This window comes from Onychostoma macrolepis, chromosome 03 (genome assembly GCF_012432095.1).
Source record: "Onychostoma macrolepis isolate SWU-2019 chromosome 03, ASM1243209v1, whole genome shotgun sequence".
NCBI classification, from domain to species: Eukaryota; Metazoa; Chordata; class Actinopteri; order Cypriniformes; family Cyprinidae; genus Onychostoma; species Onychostoma macrolepis.
The window spans coordinates 54503353-54524757 of NC_081157.1; the positions used below are offsets into that span (position 1 = coordinate 54503353).

General features: G+C 39.8%; 2 protein-coding genes across 3 annotated transcripts in view; both read left to right on the forward strand.

The window, feature by feature from the left end:
• Positions 1 to 415: 415 nt before the first annotated feature.
• LOC131536529 (macrophage mannose receptor 1-like) lies at positions 416 to 13525 on the forward strand. The gene is made up of 4 exons (XM_058769524.1): positions 416 to 464; positions 714 to 1094; positions 11027 to 11368; positions 11443 to 13525. The coding sequence occupies exons 1-4, from the start codon at positions 425 to 427 to the stop codon at positions 11805 to 11807; spliced, it is 1128 nt and encodes a 375-aa protein (XP_058625507.1). The 5' UTR covers positions 416 to 424; the 3' UTR covers positions 11808 to 13525.
• A 923-nt stretch (positions 13526 to 14448) lies between these two features.
• grin2ba (glutamate receptor, ionotropic, N-methyl D-aspartate 2B, genome duplicate a) overlaps positions 14449 to 21405 on the forward strand; it is a 67914-nt gene continuing 60957 nt past the window's right edge. For both annotated transcript variants that reach the window (XM_058769398.1, XM_058769399.1), the window contains exons 1-4: positions 14449 to 14483; positions 18444 to 18494; positions 18811 to 18997; positions 19532 to 19904. The gene's annotated coding sequence lies outside the window, so the exon portion shown is untranslated. The remainder of the gene's footprint in view (positions 14484 to 18443; positions 18495 to 18810; positions 18998 to 19531; positions 19905 to 21405) is intronic.

The window sequence follows — 21405 nt, forward strand, 5'->3', positions numbered from 1 at the left end:
GGATAAAAGCATCAGATAAACACACATTTGTATAAGCATTGTGCCAAAACTGGACATATGATTTTTGTCCAGTTTTCATTCAATGTTTTGACTCTTTTGTTGTTGTTTTTCAAAGATAGAATAAGTATCATTCTGGTTCTCCCCGGTGCTGGTTTTCTGATTCAAGAATGTTTAGATATTTCTACTGGAAAACAAGACAGAAATACTAAGCAAGAAAATCATGTTTTGGAGTGTAAATATACAGAATGTGAGGGCAGACTGATTTGTGATTTGAAGTTTGTCATAACTGCCTCTGCTGACGCTAATTAATAAAAGAGCATAACAGATGAAGATCAGCAGTCACATGCAGGAATGGATGAGGTTTGATGGGAGGAGCTGAGAAAGAGAATAAGAGAGATGGACAGATGACACAAACTCATCAGAAATGGAGCTGGACACAGTGTTCGTCACACTTCTGCTAGCAGGTACGCATGTGTGCCTTTATAAACACCGTTCAGAAGTTTGGGTTCTTTAGGATTGTTAATGGTTCTGCTCACCAAGGCTGCATTAATTTGATCAAAACTGCTGTGGAGATTTGTAACATCATAAACGTCTTTACTCTGACTTTTCATCAGTTTAATGCATCCTTGATTAAATAAGTATTCATTTTGTAGCAATGGTAAAGTTTTTGTCAAATATGAAAACTGTCTTAAATGAAATCTTGTCCTCCGCAGCCGTCTTGAGCTCATCGGCTCCTCGTCAGTTTGAGTATGTTCAGATGAGGATGAACTGCACTGATGCACAGAGATACTGCCGTGAGAAATACAGCGATCTGGCTTCCATTGACAACAGCGCCGATGTGACCGAGCTGCTGAAGAGTGTGAATGGAGCTAGTGGTGTCTATGTCGTCTGGATCGGGCTGATGGACACCTTCAGGAGTGAATGGAAGTGGTCTCTGGGTGACCCTTCGTTTTACACGGCTAACGATTCATTGTTTCGTAACTGGGCGTTGAATCGGCCAAACAACAGTCAATATTATTGTGCTTATATGAGTCAGGATGGTTTGTGGCGTGATGACTACTGTACGAACCAAAGGTTTTTCATCTGCTACAATGGTGAGTCAATCACACACAACAGAAATGATTTGAACAGTACTGGAAAGTGACTAACTAAAAACTACAAACTTATTTGAAGTAACTGTCAGAACTGTAACAAGCCACACTTTGTGACAAGTAGAATTGTATATGAGAATGTGATTAATTGTATATGCGAAAAATAATCAGTGCAGTGCAAACTTTTTGTGTGTAATTAGTAGTTTAGCTAACTAAGAATAGCTTGATTGTTGTGACTGAACTACACTATATGAACAAAAGTATTGAGACACCTGATCATTACACCAACAGGGACTTTAATGACATTGTACTCTAAACACATGGGCATTTACTGTATATGGAGTTGGTCCCACCAGATTCCACTCTTCTGGGAAGGCTTTCCACAAAATTTTTAAGTGTTTCTGTGAGAATTTTTGCCCATTCATCCAGTAGAGCATTTGTGAGGCCAGGCACTGATGCTGGACGAGAAGGCCTTTTTCTCAGTCTCTGTTCCAGTTCATCCCAAAGGTGTTTGATGGGGTTGAGGTCTGGGCTCTTTGCAGCCAGTCGAGTTCTTCTGCACCAAACTCATCTATGCATGTGTTTATGGACCTTGCTTTGTGCACTGGGGAGCAGTCATGCTGGAATATGTAAGTAAGGAACCGAGCCCAACCTCTGAAAAACAGCCCCATTCCATTATCTTCACAGTCGGCATAATGCAGTCAGGCAGGTCACGTTCTTCTCCTGACTGGCTCTTCAGACTGTGTTCAGGTTTCCACCGCTCCAGAGTCCAGTATCTGTGAGCTGCTCGCCCATGGAAACCCATCCGTGAAGCTCCAGCACAGTTTTTGTGCTGATATTAAAGGGGTCACTGATTACGATTTCACCTTTTTAACTTTAGTTAGTGTGTAATGCTGTTGTTTGAGCATAAACAACATCTGCAAGTTACGACGCGTTGTTGATCAAAACGCTGTTATTTTCACCCAGATTGCAGGGCTCCTTTGTTCTGCCTTCCTAGGGACGCTGAACTTAGGGAACAATCGGAACAAGCTTCCTCTCGACAGTGAAAAATGCTATCAGACTGTGCTTTCAGCATGATATTAATGTGGTTTGAGGCTTTATTAACACCTACGATGACAAATATTTGGCTGCACTCTTTCTACAAAGACAAATCTAACTGTGGTATACAGTCAGTAGCGATCACTGATGTAATAGGTTACAGATTACAAGTTACCCTACTTAAAATGTAATAAGTAGTGTAACTTTTCAATTACTTTATTAAAGTAATGTAACTGATTACATTTGATTACTTTTTGATTTCTTTTCTAAATTTCTAATGTTTTCAACTGTTAATCGTTTTCAAGCATGTAAACCAGGCAGGGTTAACCTTACAGTCTTGAACCTGCACTAACATATATTAAAATCTTTTTAGATTAGATTAGATTAGATTCAACTTTATTGTCATTACACAAGTACAGGTACAGGGCAACGAAATGCAGTTTAGGTCTAACCAGAAGTGCAATAGCAGCAAGTGCATGATATACAGTGGTTGAATAAGTGCAGGACAAGGATATGTACTGAATATATGTATAAATATATATAGAAAGATGGTTATTAATATAAACAGAATTTACAGGTGAGTATGTATAGTGAATAAATATACAGATGGCTATTACTATAAACAGAATATACAGGTGATATGTACTATCAATATAATATATATACAGATGGTTATTACTATAGACAAGGTGTAAAGTGCAGTGGAAATGATTGCATATTACAATTAGACGACGGTGCAAAATGCTAATGTAAACATTGATAATGTAAACAACAGTCGGCAGTGCAAATGAGCATAGTCCAATTTAGGTATGGTAGTGCAAGATACAAAAGTAAACAGTTGTTACTGTAATAAAATTTACATTCAGTAGTGCAAATAAGGCCGATGTGAGGTAGGGGAGAAGAGTTAATAATATATGAGGAAGTGGATCAACGGGGTTAGAGTTCAGTAAAGAGACAGCTCTGGGAAGAAACTGTTCTTTAATCTGCTGGTCCTGGTCCGGAGGCACCTGGAAACGCCTGCCGGAGGGCAGGAGAGAAAACAGTCTGTGGGCTGGGTGAGAGGAGTCCTTAAGGATGCTGCGAGCTCGATGCAGACAGCGTTTCCTCTGGATGTGTTCGATGGCAGGTAGTGGAGTCCCTGTGATGCGCTGGGCAGTTTTCACCACCCGCTGCAGTGCCTTGCACTCCGCAACAGAGCAGCTCCCATACCATACTGTGACACAGTTGGTCAGGATGCTTTCTATTGCGCAGCGATAGAAGTTCACCAGGATAGCCGAGGAGAGCTGATTCTTCCTCAGTGTCCTCAGAAAGAAGAGGCGCTGGTGAGCCTTCTTGACCAGGCTGGAGGTGTTGGTTTTCCACAACATGTCCGCCGAGATGTGGATCCCCAGGAACTTGAAACTGGAGACACGCTCAACAGCCATTCCATTGATGTGGATGGTGTCGTGTGCCTCTTGACTCCTTCCTGAAGTCCACGATGAGCTCCTTCGTTTTGGTGGTGTTGAGGAGCAGGTTATTTTCAGTGCACCATGTGGCCAGGTGCTGGATCTCCTCCCTATAGGCAGTCTCATCGTTGTTACTGATGAGGCCAATCACCGTGGTGTCGTCTGCAAACTTGACGATGGAATTAGATCCATACACAGGCTTGCAGTCGGAGGTGAAGAGGGAGTAGAGAAACGGGCTTAGCACACAGCCCTGTGGTACACCAGTGTTAAGTGTGATGGATGTGGAGCAGGTGAATCCTGATCGAACATTCTGGGGTCTGTTGGTCAGGAAGTCCAAAATCCAGTTGCACATTGAGGTATTGATGCCCAGGTCTCCAAGTTTGGCTATTAACTTGGTTGGGATGACAGTGTTGAATGCTGAGCTGAAGTCAACAAACAGCATACGTGCATAAGTGTTCTTATTGTCCAGGTGAGTGAGCACAGAGTGCAGTGCCATGGAAACTGCATCCTCTGTGCTCCTATTGCTACGGTAGGCAAACTGGTGTGAGTCCAATGTGGATGGTAGAGAGTCTTTTAGGTGTTCCAGGACCAGCCGCTCAAAGCACTTCATGACGATGGGTGTGAGTGCTACAGGGCGGTAGTCATTAGGGCACCTCGGACTAGAGTGTTTTGGCACTGGCACAATGGAAGTGCATTTAAAGCATGTTGGTACGGCTGCTTGGGCAAGAGACAGATTGAAGATGTCTGTAAAACCCCAGCAAGCTGCTCCGCACATGCCCTGAGAACACGACCAGGGATGTTGTCTGGTCCAGCAGCCTTGTGCACGCTGATCCGGCTCAGTGTCTTGCAGACATCTGTGGAGGAGAGTGATTGGTGGGTGGTCAGCTGAGGGATTGAGCTTGGTGGCAGTTTCTCTGTTGTCTCTTTCAAAGCGAGCATAAAAGTAATTTAGCTCGTTCAGGAAGTTGACATCAGTGGCTGCGGGGTGGAGTGGGTGGGTTTGTAGTCACTGATGGCCTGAATGCCCTGCCACATGCGCCGAGGGTCAGAGTTGGAAAAGTGTCCCTCTATCTTTAGCTTGTAGCAGTGCTTGGCCTTTTGATGCCCCTCTTCAGGTTTGCTCTGGATGTGCTGTAGGCTTGTGCATCTCCTGATCTGAAGGCAGTGTTGCGTGACTTCAACAGGAGTCGCACTTCCTTGTTCATCCAAGGCTTCTGATTTGGATATGTGGTGATCTGTTTCTGGGTTGTAACACTGTCAATGGTGATATTGATATGATCCAATACAGAGGAGGTGTAAGAGTCAATGTCTGTGTGAGCACCACTGGTGGCTTGAGAAGCAAACATACTCCAGTCTGTGTGTAGAAACCTTTCCTGGAGTGTGGAATCTGCCCCGCAGGCCACACCTTGATGGTCTTCACTGATGGCTTCACACGGTTGATGAGGGGTGCATATTTGGGGTGAGGAACAAAGAAAGGTGATCTGACTGTCCCAGGTGGGGAGGGGTGTCGCAACGTAAGCTCCAGCCATGTTTGTGTAAACATGGTCTAAGGTTTTGTTTCCTCTGGTGTGACAGGAAACATGCTGGTGAAACTTGGGTAGCACTGACTTTAAGTTTGAGTGATTAAAGTCACCTGCAACAATGAAAGCCGCCCGGTGATCAGTCTGTTGTTTACTGATGGCTGCATGAAGTTCTTTCATAGCAAGCTTGGCATCAGCATCCGGGGAATATAGGCTGCAGTTATAATGGTGGAAGTGAACTCCGCGGTAGATAAACGGTCTACATTTAACCATGAGAAACTCAAGGTTAGCTGAACAATGACTCCCAACAATAGCAGAGTTTGTGCACCAAGCTTTGTTAATGTAAATGCACAATCCACCACCTCTGGTCTTACCGAGCCATCTAATGTTCTATCCGCCCGAGTGTGTGGCGTCCGCTAGCTCAATAGCGGTGTCCGGTATTCCGCTGTTTAACCAGGTTTCCGTGAAGATTAGGACGTTACAGTTCGAAAGTTTCTTGCTGTGTGTGATGCTGAGTCGAATCTCCTCCATTTTGTTCACTAGCGACCGTACATTGGCAAGGAAAATGCTGGGTAAAGAGAGCCGGTGTGGTGTTAGCCTTAGCTTAGCTCTTAGTCCTCCGCGCTTCCCCCGCCTTTGTTTACGATCTCGACGCCGCCTGCGAGCACTTCCGCCCGGCCGGGTAGGGTGCATAGCCTCGGGTGTCCTAGCGATCTCAGGAAGGAGTCGAAGATTGTCCATAAAAGTGTCGGAAATTCGCAAACCGATATCCAAAAGCTCACAACGGGTGTACGATGTAAAGGCACAGCTGTTCTGCACGAACAGGCCCGAGATGAGTAAGAAAAATACCGCAAAATCGCAAAATCTGGAGAGACCCAGAGCCTCGCGATGTACTCGCGCCGCCATCTTGGGAAGTAAACTACTCATGACCACCTTTACTAGAATTTATCACATTTTATTGTAGGCTTATTTATTGTGTAAAATTGAGTCTAACTTCTTGTAGAATTTATGTTAGATAATCTGCTAAGGGAATAGATTTATATTACAACTGTGACATGTTGTAGCTATTGGTTCTAAATGTACAGGCGGTTGTTTCTTCATAACAAATGCTATATTGTATAATTAAAAAAAAATCATTATTGGCCTGGTAATGATTAATAGGCTAGTCTTATTATAACAAATGCTACAGTTATGCTACGTGGCCTTCAGATATTCCAAAAGATGGCATGGATTAAATCATTAAGAGCCTGATGAACTGTTAAGGAGTAAGAAATAAACAATATCAATATAAGAAAATGTTAAGTTAGATTGACTTCCCATGGCATGTTGAATTAGAACTGTGCCGACCTCGTTAAAACAGTCCCATAGTGACACCTAGTAGTCGTAGCAAATTGATGTCTTAAAGGAAAACGCCACCGGTTTTCCATATTCTAATATGTTCTTCCCTCAACTTAGACGAGTTGATACGTACCTCTCCGTCTCAGTGCGTGCGCCTTAATCGCTCTAGCGCCGCAGGCGCAACTATGTTAGCGTTTAGCTTAGCACCATTCATTCCTTAGGATACAATCAGGGATGAATTTAGAAGTCACCAAACACTTCCATGTTTTCCCTATTTAAAGACGGTTACATGAGTAGTTACACGAGTAAGTATGGTGACACAAAATAAAACGAAGTGTTTGGTGGCTTCTAAATTCATCCCTGATTGTATCCTAAGGAATGAATGGGGCTAAGCTAAACGCTAACATAGTTGCGCCGTGCCCTAGAGCGATTAAGTGCACGCACTGAGACGGGAGAGGTACGTATCAACTCGTCTAAGTTGAGGGAAGAACATATTAGAATATGGAAAACCGGTGGCGTTTTCCTTTAAGTGTGTACCTCTAGAGTTGCTGTAGTTAGTGTTGCGTCAGAAGAAATTCAACAGAACGCTGTATTTCTCTGCCATGCGGTTTGATGTTAAAAAAGCCTTGAAAATATATGTCTGAGTATTTAGTTCAATATTTTTCTTTGTTAACAGAGTAAAGTGCAATTTAAAGAGACGTGTAGAAATTGTATTTTTCCAAAAGATAAAATTGCAAAGCAGATTTGTTTGATTGTCTATATAGAAAGCAACATGTTAAATCCGAATGTAACAATTGAGTTGTGATGCACAATACACATTATTTGACATTTTCTTTATTTGTATGTTCAGTTTTACAGTGCCTCCTTCAAGTAAACAACACTCAATTAAAACCTGGCATCTGAGTCTTTCTTGGAGGAAGCTGATAGCTATCTGCCAAGCTAGACATGCTCAAGCACTTCAGCAGTCATCCTAGTAACGGCAGAACAAGAACATTCTGTCAAACTATAGCCTAAGTGCCTAAATAATATAAAATACATTACATATACTGGTATATATCCTATGTAAACAAGTAATTGTTAACTATGATGTTACTTTATTGCACCAAGATGGTAGCACAAAAGACCATTTCACAAAAATAAACATACAGTGGGGGAAATAACAACTTGAACAAATTTTTTATTAAACACATTTCCAGTGCAGCAATTCACATGAAATTTTGACCAGATGTTGGTATTAACTGAAGTAATTTACACAGAGAAAAGATATTGAATGTTACAATCCATAAAAAAGTTGTGTGTAATAAAGTGAAATGACACAGGAGAAAAGTATTTAACACACTAACTGAGATTATACTTAATACTTGTTGGAAAAGCCTTTGTTTGCAATAACAGCTTCAAGACGCTTCCTGTATGAACAGACTGATCGTTCGCAATGCACAGGTAGGATTTTGGTCCATTCTTCTAAACAGACGGTCTTCAAATCTTGAATGTTCCACGGGGCCCTCTTGTGAATCTTCAGTTCCTTCCAGTCTCCTTTGCAGTATGTTTTGGATCATTGTCCTGCTGGAATGTTCATCCATGGCTCATCCTCATCATCCTGGCGGATGGTAACAGATTCACCTCAAGAATCTCCCGGTACATGGCTCCATTCATCTTCCCTTCAATAACATGGATTCTGTCAGTACCATGAGAAGAAAAACAGCCCCATACCATGATGCTTCCACCTCCAAACTTCACGGTTGGTATGGTATTTTTAGGGTCATACGCAGAGCCATTTCTCCTCCAAACATGGCGTGTGGTATTATTGCCAAAAAGTTCAATTTTTGTCTCGTCTGACCAGACTACATTCTCCCAGTAATTCACAGGGTTGTCCAAATGTTTTGTAACAAACATCAAACGATCTTCAACATGCCTTTTCTTCAAAAATGGAGCCTTCCAAGGTGGGTGTGCATGGAGGCCGTGGCGGTGGAGTGCATTGCCTGTAGTTTTCTCTGTGACAACTGTTCCTGCTGCTTCCAAGTCTCTCTGTAGCTCTTTCCGAGTGGTCCTTGGCTCTTGGATTACTCTTCTGATTAAACTTCTGACTCGCTGATCAGAAATCTTTCGAGGGGCTCCTTTGCATGGCAGGTTGATGGTGGAGTTTTTTTCTTTCCACTTGCGTATAATGGACCAAGTGGTGCTTACAGGAACATTTAGGAGTTGTGAAATCCGTCTGTAGCCACTACCGTTTTTATGCAGCACAACAATCTTGTTGCGAAGGTCTTGAGACAGCTGCCTCTACCCATCATGAGAGGTTTGTATACTTGCATTCAGAGGTGGGTAAGGCTTTTTCTAACTGATTAACCTGCAATAACCTGGCTGATTCTAATTTGTACAAATAGGAGGTTGAACTAATTAGTGAAATCAGCTGTTGTCTGGCTTTGTCTTGCCTTGGTGTACTGTTTTTTCTTTGTGTGTTCAATACTTTTTTCTTCTCCTATTTCACTTCATTAAATATAACTTTTTTATGGATAGTAATTTTAGGATTTATTTATCTGTGTAGATTTCTTGAGTTAATACCAACATCTGGTCAAAATTTCATGTGAATTGCTGCACTGGAAATGTGTTTAATAAAAAAATTGTTCAAGTGTTGAATACTTATTTCCCCCACTGTATAAGCAAGCAAACAAATAAATAAACCTCATGAGTGAGCATGACTTAGGACTCTACTAAAACAGTTCACACTTTAACCCCCCCAATGTTCAAACCAAAACTACACCCTTGGTCTTAGCAGTGTGTGGACACAACCACCCTACAATGATAAAAATCCACTCCTTTGTTTTTAATCCCCCAAAAAACGAAACAGTCTCAATTATCAAGCCATTTTGATTTTGGAGAGAATAACCAGCGCTCTCTTCCACCTTCAATACCACGACTGAGGTGAGACCCTTGAGCAAGGCACCAAACCCCGAACTGCTGCCCGGTCGCCGCAGCAATATGCCTGCCCACTGCTGTGTGTGTGCGTGCGTGCGTGCGTGTGTACACACACTGCTGTGTGTGTGCACTTGGATGGGTTAAATACAGAGCACAAATTCCGAGTATGGGTCAACATATTGGCCACACGTCACTTTCACTAAATTCATTTATGGCTGGCTGTGCAAATCATTTTACTCCAGACTGCTTTCTGAATGAGGGACAATTCAAGGTAGATTTTGTTAAAAAGTTAAAACTCAAGGATGGATCAGAACCCATTGTTCGTGATCCAGCTTCCAGAAGAAGTAAGTCCCACACTTTATATTTTTTATGATTATTTGCGAATCGCCTTTCCTCTTCCACAGAAGAGAGGGGCGGGGTGAACAGAGCTGTTTTTGACAGGGTAAAAAGGGTGTTGTTTTACACGACCACTGAGACCATTTCAAGAAAACCCTAAAGAATCATAACAACTTGTGTAAAATGGCCATCCGATGTCCTCTTTGAAGCACAGCCACCACAAAATCAGACTTACTTTAAAATCATTCTGAGATTAAATACATATTTAAAATCATAACAAGAAATAGTTTAATAGCTATGATACTGTTTTTGAAATCAAATCTTTGCATAGCTACAACAGGAAATCTTACAAATCTTACAATGCCTTAGAAAAAAACCAGTTAATCTTAAAAAAATAAAACATGCATAAACCCATATAGGAAATTATTAGTTATCGGATAAGCATGTTATAAACTTCTGAAACATTGGTGTTTCATATTTTAGAGCAGTCACTGCAATTTATGAAAGAAATCAATTAAATCTGTATGTGGGAGTGTGTGTGAAAAAATCAGATGTAACCCCCTTTGTAATCCTTAACATTTTCATTTATTCAAGTAATTAATTTAATTACATATTTTTTCTTAGTAACTGTAACTGATTACAATTACTTTTATTTTGTAATTAAATTCCGTTCCATGTAACTAGTTACTCCCCAACACTGGTCGTATCATTTGTTAGAACGATTATATGAAAAGCATGGATTGATAAGGCAATATTGATGCCATTGTTTACAATATACCGAAGCGCATGCAACTCCCCATAATGGTAAGAGAGGCATAATGTTTCCGGACAACATGCACTAGGCAGTTAGCGAATCACTGCATACAGGGCCAGCTAACCAATCTGAGCCCATTGCGTATTTCTGAGGGAGCAACCAGACCGTTTTTAGGAGAATGGAAAAGTGTAGAATAATAAAAGTAAAATATGTGAAAAATAATGTGATTCTTTAAAAATGAAGCATCCACATGTTACAGTGCACCTCATAAACACATTCAAGCCTTCAAAAAAGGCGGTCGACCACCTCTTTAATGTCACTGAATCTCTTCAGCTCTGGAGTCAGCGGAGTGTTGGTGTCTCAATACTTTTGTCCATATAGTGTATTTTCAATTATAATGACTGTATCTTGTCAAGCTACTCTTACCGGATTCTAATGGCTGTGGGCAGCATTTATATCAGCTGCAGTGATTGAATCTCTCCAGTTTAGTTTGTTTACCAAAAAGACAAATTAGTGCACTGCTTTTCAACCAAAAGATGAAAATGAACATTTCTATTAATGCAGTGTTGTTAATTTTCTCCTCGCATGCAGACAGCAGTAAAGGATTCGTCCTCGTGCAGTACTCAATGAGCTGGAGATCTGCTCAGAGCTTCTGCAGAGCGAATCACACGGATCTGAGCAGCGTGAGGAACCAGAGAGAGAACCAGCAGATTCAGCAGCTCATGAACACTGGAGGACTCACTGCCGTCTGGATCGGTCTGTTCAGAGACTCATGGGAATGGTCCGATAACAGTACATCCTCGTTTAGAAACTGGGCACCCCCTGAACCCCACGGTAATGAGAACGCCACAGTGCTTGTGATAAGTGAATCAATAAGGGGTCAGTGGGAGGACTGGCCTTGTAATTCACAGTTTACCTTCGTCTGTCAAGAAGGTGAGTGGATGCTTTGACTTGCATGTATAAAATGTGAGAACGTCATCAAGCAAAATCTCAAATGTCTCTTCCAGATCAGTTTATACTCATCAAGCAGAATCTGAGCTGGAGTGAAGCCATGACGTACTGCAGACAGAATCACGTGGACCTGGTGTCGGTTCCCAGTCCTCAGATCGAGCGGCGAGTGATGAGCGCGGCGAGAAGAGCCTCGACGACGGCCGTGTGGATGGGTTTGCATCACTACTGCATCATGAACATGTGGCTGTGGCTGCGTGACGAGGTGGTCTGTTATCAGAACTGGGCCGCGGGGAACGGCACCGGACCACATGACTGCCGCGAGCGGAGAGTCGGAGCCATTCAGTCGTCTGGAGATCAGCGCTGGGTCAGCCTTCCTCCGACCATCAGGCTCAACTTCATCTGCACCAACTCTGAGACTTGAATGAGTGTTTGCACTGCAAAAAATGATGTCTGTTTTATATCTAAACTACTAAATCTTAACTTTCATAATTATTCATTCGTTTTCATATTAGTTCTTTTTTTTCAGATTTTTAGATAATTAATAGATAAAAAGTGATATAACCATTAAAAAATGTTACACGTTTCGCTTTAGGTTATTTTGATGCGAGCATGTATGGAGTGCCATTAGGTGTCTAAAATACTGGAATCAAATTCACTAAAGCACTCAGCTGAATCGTTTTGTTGTTAGCAAGCTCATCAGGGTGGCCTTTATTTTTGGACTTTTGAAATCTTCTGGCCTCACCCTCCCAGTCAACTCTCCTTAATGAGAAACGGAAACAAACCAAATTCCGCGGAGACTGGACTATGTTTGGGGTGTGCTCAACAAAGTTGATGTTCTGTCTTAATGACCATAACAGCATGTAATTAATAATTATACAAAACCATTAGTAAACTGTAAATTAGTCGTCGGTGTGAGGATTCGTGGCAGTTTCAGAGGAGGATGATTCCAGACAGACTTCTGAGCTAACAGGAATGCTTGAATTCCTTTGGTCCTGAGGAAATCATCACGGTCAGTTTGATGGACATCTAGCTCCGGGAGGTGAAACACGGTCTTCTTACTGGAGAGTTAAAGGGATTTCTTCTATGTGAAGTCTTTTTGTGTACAACATACACCAGCATCAAACAGGCCTGCAACGTATTGAGTTCATATTGAGTTAACTGAAGGGTGAGCTCATATTGCTGGTTTATTATTTTGGTTAAATATTTCTCTAAGTTTTGAGAAAGAGTTTGGGTACTGAAATTTAAAGGTATGTATCTAAAAAGAGTGAAATGTGGTGTTTATCCTATTGCTTATTTGCATTATTATTTTATTTTAAATCTTGATTATTTTACATTTATTTCAGTAAATTGTTAATTTCGGTATCCTAGAGTTAATACAAGAGGTCATATGTATTTAGACTGGTTAATGGTAAAACAATTACTTGAATAGCAAGAGAAACACTAAAATCATTATTGTGTATGTAAATACCACTTAAGCTTAGGAGACCCAAGGAAAGTAGTAACCAATACAGTTACACAAATATATAAGTTAAAGTGAGTAAATAATCACACTAAGCTCACAACAAAGTTGAAAATACCAAGTTTGTTAATACGAACTCAGGATGCTGCCTTGTACATCTGAGAAGGAAAGGGTTAAAAGCACTACAACTTATTGAATTTGTGCTGGCCAGACTGAGAGAGACACTAAAAACAGTTGTTCAGTAAACTCTGCTCATCTTCACTTTGTCTGCTGCTCTTTCCTGCCTCTGTCTGATTGATTAACGGCACATTTTAAATCAGTGAGAGACCAGTTAAAACCGAATCATGATATTCAGTCACAAGACGGAGCTGAAGCAGCATCATCTGCATTAGGATCTGCCCTGCTGCCATCATTTGTTGACCCATGTGTGTAAACTTGATAATAATAATTGATGGTCATTGAAAACAATATTTGAAATATTCATGGATAATTTAATTCATAGATCATGGAATATTAAAAGCTAAAATAACATAGCAAATGAATGCGGGCCATTTTATAGCCATGTTGTGCATTAGAAGGGGTTTTCATAGCTTGTGCATCAAAGGGTTAATTAAGGATATAGTTCTGTATATAATGCATATAGAGTCATTCATGTTTATCAAATAAATTGTCAAACAGTCTCTCATTATTGTTGACTGTCGTCTGTAATGAAGCCACTGATATTTTCAGTCAGTTTCTCAGTTTCAGCTCTAGATGTCAGTAAAGATGCACTGATTTCACATCAGCAGCTGAAGGATTTCTATTACAGTCATTACTTTATATCTGAAATTAAACTGAATTTATTTGTTCAGATTTATTTGTTTCCTATGTATTAATGTAAAGCTGCCTTGAACCATTCTGTATTGTATACAATTCTCTATAGAAATAAATGTGACTTTACTTTTTTGTTGGAGAAACAAAGAAAAAAAAAGTCAGGGTTTCTAGAACTTTTACCACAATTTAAAACCCAATTATCATGACAAACATTTAATGGGGTTAATTAATATGTATGATGTATGTATGTATGTATGTGTGTGTGTGTGTGTGTGTGTGTGTGTATGTATATGGGTGATTCTTAGACTATGGGCACTTTTATGTTCTTTGGTCATATTTTTAAAAATACATATCATTTTGGACAAATTCCTCTTTCTTTGTCAAACTAACAATAAAACCACCTTTAGAACTTTTTACTACCTTTCTATTATGATTTTTTTCATACTTTTCAACCTCCTTATAGGTGTCAAAATCACGTTTTTCTCCTTGTCGCACACCCAGACTTTTAAACTTCAACAATGAAAATACAGTTTAAAAATATGACTTATCTGGTAACTATTAATACCTGAATTAAGTACTAGTAAAATCATTTAAATACATTATAGTATTTAATGTGAGACCATTATCAATATTACTTTTTATACAAAATATAGCTGTCACACAGTATTGGTGTCATTTCCAGCACAACACTGTACTGTCTCTTTAAGACGTTTGTGTGAAAGATTGTTTCAGTGGTTTCTGTGGAAATGTTCAGTGACATCAGAGCACATGATGGACATGGAAGGAATTTAAATTTTCATCAACAACAAATGAAGAAAAATCAAGGTAAATATTGCTTGATCAGTTAATATATTTATTCTACGTCATTTCCAAACATGCTCTACCTTCAAGGGTGTTTTTAAAAAGCTACAAATTTTAAGTTAAATAAGAGTATTTTGCATACATGAAATGCTAAGTATTAATTCATAGCTAATCAGTGAAGATATCTTCCATTTTTTCACAAAAACTACAGAGATGTCATTTCCACCGCACTGCCTCTGTGCTGGAAATGACATTCATGGTTACAAAGTACAACTGATATGTTTAATGACTTTGTGAATTGAGTTTAATGAGTGTTATGAGTTTAAGACCTTTTCTAATAAATATCTCTGCTGTTTCTCTACATTCACGTTAATTCATCGTCATTTCCACAACACCCTGTCATTTCCATCACCACCACACTTTTTTTTTTTAAATATTGAAAAAGTTCTCATCACACATTAAAAATGTATCCACAATTTATGAGATCATGCTCTACTTAATATAAAAATTCAAGTTATTTATTTTCTAATAAGCTCTTTCCCAAACCAATATAAAATTTCAGAGTGTGACAGGTGTACAGTTCAGCATTTGGTCCTTAGGGCAGTTAATTTATCTCATTGACAAATGTATAATTATTGTACATTGTGGAAAAACTGGTAAAACTAGTTACAAAAATGATCTTAGACAATTCTTGAGTGGCAGAAGTTATTCTATTTGTAAATAACAGCTGTATATTGGGATGTGGTGGAAATTACATTTGTTCATTGCAGGTCGGAAAAATGTAAAATATTAACAATTTCTCTTGTAATCTAAGTTTGTCCTCTTACAGACTTACTTAAAACTAGACAAATTATTTAAATTTATGAGACTGTATTACGTGACTTTTGAACAAGTTTTTTTTTATTCAACTTCACAAGGCTAAAAGTGCCCCTAGTTGAAGAAATGTCCATGTATGTATATAATGTGTATATAATAATAATAAAAAAATAATAAATAAATAAAACGCTCTTTCGGTGGTCGGCCGAATAAGCAAAAAGACCGAATAAATTGTACCGAACAGTGACGTGACTCGATCAAATAGAGGCGCGCACTAATGCAGCGAACACGTCTGCAGTTTAGCACTGCATCGCATGTCTTCCATGAGAAGAGGACGGGGTGGTTGTTGCTGGTTACTGTATGATGATTAAAATCGCGAAATGGCCTTAAACAATTAAATACACTGCAGAACGCTATGTTTTCTGATACGCGCATGATTCAGACAGCGCTGCAGGAGCTCCAGGATTCAAAGTCCAAACCGCGAGGGAAATCTGCCTGAAACTATGGCTGCGTTTACACTGGCACCAAAAATCCCATCCTTCGCTCACATCTGACACAGATCGGTATTTGTTGCACACGTGTAAACACAAAAACCCGCGCGAGATCCGATTTCCGCATCCGATCCTTAGTGATTTTTAGTGGCGTGCTGTATGCGCTCGCGTTTCATTGAGATGGAAACTTTAGGTAAGAAATTGCACATTCAGGAGCTGGTTTTCTGCCCCTGCCCCGTGAGTTTTTAAAATACAACAGCTAAAAGCTACATTATATTTCTCAGCAACGAGGTGATAACTTTGCGGTTTTTGTCATTAAAGAGACAAGCTTGTTTGCAGTGCTTCACAATCACTCCCTCGCTCGCGGGTGCATGCATTTGTTCTCTCTCTCTCTTTCTCTCTCCTTAATTCATTCGAATTCATTTAAAAATATATAATCTTTATTTCACTAAAGAATTCTGCCTTTAAGGAGCTGTAGATAAAATAGTCTAACAAATTTAAATTACCGTTATTTTCCGTTCAGTCAGATTTTGTGCTGCAAAACATCCATGACAGCCGTTGTCCATGCTGGCAAATAATAATGGCTATTCGATGTGAATTATATGAATAATTTTAATAGCACGGCCATTTAAAACCATGTGCATAGTAAAGCGATCACTGCAGTCAATCCCTTCGGGCGGGAATTAATGTAAACACAGACATCGGATACCAGTCGTATCTAAAGTGAATGTAAACAGACTGGCCAAAAAAACAGATATGGTCAAAAGATCGGATCTGTGCATATAGACTTGGATTTTTTGCTGAAATCCGATTTTTAAGAATCAAGGTAAGAATCTTGTATTGCAATTTTCTCGATTGTTAACATAACCGATTTTAGTTGGCCCATTGTCCCAAATCATTAATTCAGTTCTCAAAAAATATTTCTCAAAAAGTTTAACAATGAGTAAGTTAAACATAAGGTAGCAAAACTGATGACACCAATCAACTGAGAGAGCTGAACGAATAATATACATGGGTTTTACACTTACACATTCAGTATAATTACAGTACAGTACCAGTACATTAGATGATGGAAATTTCACTCTTCTATATGTACAGTAAACTGTAGCACATGTTGTACACCTTCAAACGTGTGACTGCCAAATTTTATTTGTAACCATTTTTTTATGTGTAGCTACTGCATGTTCGCAGAACTGAGAAATGACTGTCTAGAGATATAGTCTTGTGTCAGGAGACCGGGAAACTGCTACAGTACTGTACACTGTAATCAAATCTGACCAAATGTGCAGAGGATGCTGAATTTACTTTTTTAAATTGTATTTTATTTTGTACTGTACTGTATTGTGGTGCATACCAGGTTCATATACAGTTCTTTGGTATTTGAACTTTTCTAGTGTTTTTCATCTACTGCAAGATTACTTTACAGTAGTAAAATGAAAATGCTCTGTTAATTGCTGAATTATTATTATTATCTGTAATTTAATTTATGTTGTATACTGTAATAGTCATTGAGCTGCAATAATAATTCCTGAATCCTAATAAGAGTTTTTTATTAAGTGTTATTGATCTCATGAGTGTTCACTGGGCAGGAAAGTCATCTGTGTGTTTTAATTGTAAGCATGTAAGAATACCTGTAATAACTATTGAACAGTTTGAAAGACACATTTATGCTGGCTTGTCTTAAAGTCTTGTTTAAGAAACATAAATAGTTTGGTCAGTTAGATGTTCTAGATGTTTGATAAAGTGCTGCTAGTTGGTTGCTAGGATATTCTGGGTGGTTGCTAGGCTCTTGCTCTGCAGTTGCTGGGGTGTTGCTAGACTATTGATAGTGTGTTCTGGGTGATTACAGACATCCCCACCGCTGGTAATAACAGCATGATGGATATTGAAATGTTGTTATTTATTTTTCATTTTAAACAGTATAGATGATTAGGTCCCACTTTATATTAGGTGGCCTTAACTACTATGTACTTACATTTGAATTAATCATTTGGTACAATGTAATTATTGTGTACATACATGTTTTTACATTGTACTTATATTTTTAAAAATACCTATATGTAGTTACATCTGTAATTAGTTTCTGTAATTACATTTATAATTACACCGTTGATCCATCCCTTACACCTTAACCCACCCTTAAACCTACCCACACCACCAAACCTGCCCCTAACCTCCCCGTATCCCCCCTCAACAGCAGCAAAAGTGTTTTGCAAATAGAGTATGAACACAATAAGTACATTGTACTTATTTTTTGATGTAAGTACATAGTAGTTAAGGCCACCTAATATAAAGTGTGACCGATGATTACTTAACGGCAATGCAATATTTGTGCATAGCATATCTCCAAAAACTGTGCATGGGGGCTTGCTTTGATGTTGCCACCCCTCTTAGACCCCATGCCACCCCTTTGCCACCCTAAAAATTATTTTCTAGATCCGCCCCTGTTGCTATGGATGCGAAAAATGCAGAAAATTGAACCCGATCCAAATTTTTTAATGACGGACGAAAGTTTCGGAATCAGTGTGTAAATGTGATTGACACAACGTAAGGTAGTATTTGTTTTTCAACGTGCAGAAATTTCAGACTGTCAACCATGGCTCCGAAAAAACAGAACAGTCTCTTTTTCGCACTGCAGTGATCTCCAAAACTTTAAATTTTCCATCTTATTATCAAGGGACCGAACGTTCGCTACCAGGACTGATGGGACTGTCGGATTGTGATACAGGTGAGTCCTCTGTGTAGCCTCGGTGTAGCAATCCAAGTTTTCCCAGCCGATCTGTTAGATGCCGGTCTACCAGCCGGCCACCACGCTCTCTGATATCCATCATAAAGTCACGACTGTAAACAAACTTTCGCCCATTAGATTTACAGGGCAATAACTGTTGCACTGAAAAGCCGTTGTTCACAGTGGCTGTCGCAAGCGTTGGTTACGCTGCCATTTTTTAAATTAATTTATTTTTTTTGGTACATTTTTAAGAAATCAAAACTCCCTTGTATCATTTTGCTTCTCAACTAAATGTATCATGTTTTAAAAATTTTAGATGTTTGTACTAAAAAAACAAGAGAGAAATAAGCAAGAAATTCATGCCAGCAGTCACATGCAGGAATGGATGAGGTTTGATGGGAGGAGCTGAGAAAGAGAATAAGAGAGATGGACAGATAATCAGACTGACACAAACTCATCAGAAATGGAGCTGGACACAGTGTTCGTCACACTTCTGCTAGCAGGTACGCATGTGTGCCTTTATAAACACCGTTCAGAAGTTTGGGTTCTTTAGGATTGTTAATGGTTCTGCTCACCAAGGCTGCATTAATTTGATCAAAAATACAGTAAAAACAGTGAAATATTAATACAATTTCAAACAGCTGTTTTCTCTGTGAATATATGTTAAAATGTAATTGATTGATGTGATCAAAGCTGAATTTTTAGCATCATTACTGCAGTCTTCAGTGTCACATGATCTTTCAGAAATCATTCTAATATGCTGATTTGCTGCTCAAGAAACATTTCTGATTATTAGCAATGTTGAAAACAGTTGTGCTGCACAATATCTTTGTTGAAACCATGATACATTTTATTTTCAGGATTTACAGATGAATAGAAAGTTCAAAATAACAGCATTTTGTAACATTATAAATATCTTTACTGTCACTTTTGATCAGTTTAACGCATCCTTGATGAATAAAAGTATTAATTTTGTAGTGGTGGTAAGTTATTGTCAAATATGAAAACAGTCTGAAATGAAACCTTGTCCTCCGCAGCCGTCTTCAGCTCCTCGTCAGTTTGAGTATGTTCAGATGAGGATGAACTGCACTGATGCACAGAGATACTGCCGTAAGAACTACAGCGATCTGGCCTCCACTGACAACAGCGCCGATGTGACCGAGCTGCTGAAGAGTGTGAATGGAACTAGTGGCATCTTTGGCATCTGGACTGGTCTGATGAAGACCCTCAGGAGTGAATGGAAGTGGTCTCTGGGTGACCCTGCGTTTTACACGGCTCATGATTCACTGTTTCACAACTGGGCATCAAATCAGACGAACAGCAGCCTATATGACTGCGCTTGTATGAGTCAGAACGGACTGTGGCGTTATGACACCTGTAATAGCCAAAGGTCTTTCATCTGCTACAATGGTGAGTCAATTAACCAAATTATTTTCCCCAAAAATTGTAGTTAATGTTATCACATTGGATTAAAATCTACTGACTTTGCTCACACAGGGTATGAAAACCTCACAAAAAACTGGAACTGATTGATCTGAGCTTATGCACAGTTTTTGAGTGAACATTTTGAGTGAACATTGCCAAAATTATCCACAAATAATGATTTTTTCACTCAAAAACTGAAGCACTCATAGATCATAAAATTTAGTACAAGTACATTTACGGCTGGACAATAATTCAATATCAATATATATCGCGATATAATTTTTTTCAATAATGGTTATATGATTTTTAAACACATTTCTGATATTTCAATATAGCATTACCAGTGTTTCCCACTTGTGGCGGTTGACTTCTTTGAATAAACATGAGCACTGCACATTTCAAAACCAAAGCACGGCATGGGTGTTTTATATGAATGCATCTTTGAAGGGAACTGACTGCCTTCAGAAAAGTTTTGATGCCATTTTCATTTTATCTGATAAAGCAGCGTTAATGAGCACAGCGGTGCTTTGTGTATGACTGTTACAGAGGAAACGCTCCGGTTTGTTCATGTTTGTGTAGCTGCACAAACCAATGGCGCTTTAGCCTGCCAGAAGGAGTGGAGCCGACCTCTATATAAGTTGGCTCAGAGTGCAATTTCATCAGAATGGACAGTCATCAATTCACATGCAACTTATAGCACGGAGCGTTTCCTAAGATAAGGGATGAGCGTTGTGTGACTCGCCGGTTTCTGACGTAACCAGAGCGTTTCCTATCAAACAGTCTCTCCTGTTGCGTTTAATGCTTTATGTGGAATGCATCCAATCATGCCGTGTTATGAGCAGATACAGAACAAAGTACAATCTAAGAGCCCTCACTGGGCAGAGTAGATTAGGACCCTGATCACCGCCTGCAGCAGGGAGTGCCAGAAGGGTGATAACCTGGGCTCTAAACGGAGTGAAGAGCTCCTTGGGTACACAACCATGTCTCGGCTTGAGGACGACTTTACAGTCATTAGGCCCAAACTCAAGAAAAGAAGCACTGATTGACAATGCGTGCAAGTCACCCACTCACTTGACCGACGCTAATGCCAATAGCAGGGTGGTCTTAAGCGGCATGGGCTGCAGCTTGGCTATATGGAACGGCTTGAAACGAGGCACTATCCCCCAGGTGGGGACACTCTGAAGAAGAGGAGGATTCAATCTCCGACCGCCCTTAGATCATTTCTGCCGATTGATTGGCCAGGTTCGAGGGAATGATTCGCTGCGATAGCTGGCACATAAATATTGAGTGTGAACGGGGTGCACCCATTGTCCAGTACTTCTTGTAAGAAAGTTAGCACGTGGGACACGTCACAAGGACCTGGATCCAGGCTTTGTGCTGAACACCAGTTATGCAAGACTGACCATTTAAGGGTGTAATGGCATTGTGTAGACAGTGCTGTAGCCTCCAAAATGATGTCACTCACTCTCGCTGGGAGCTGCATAAG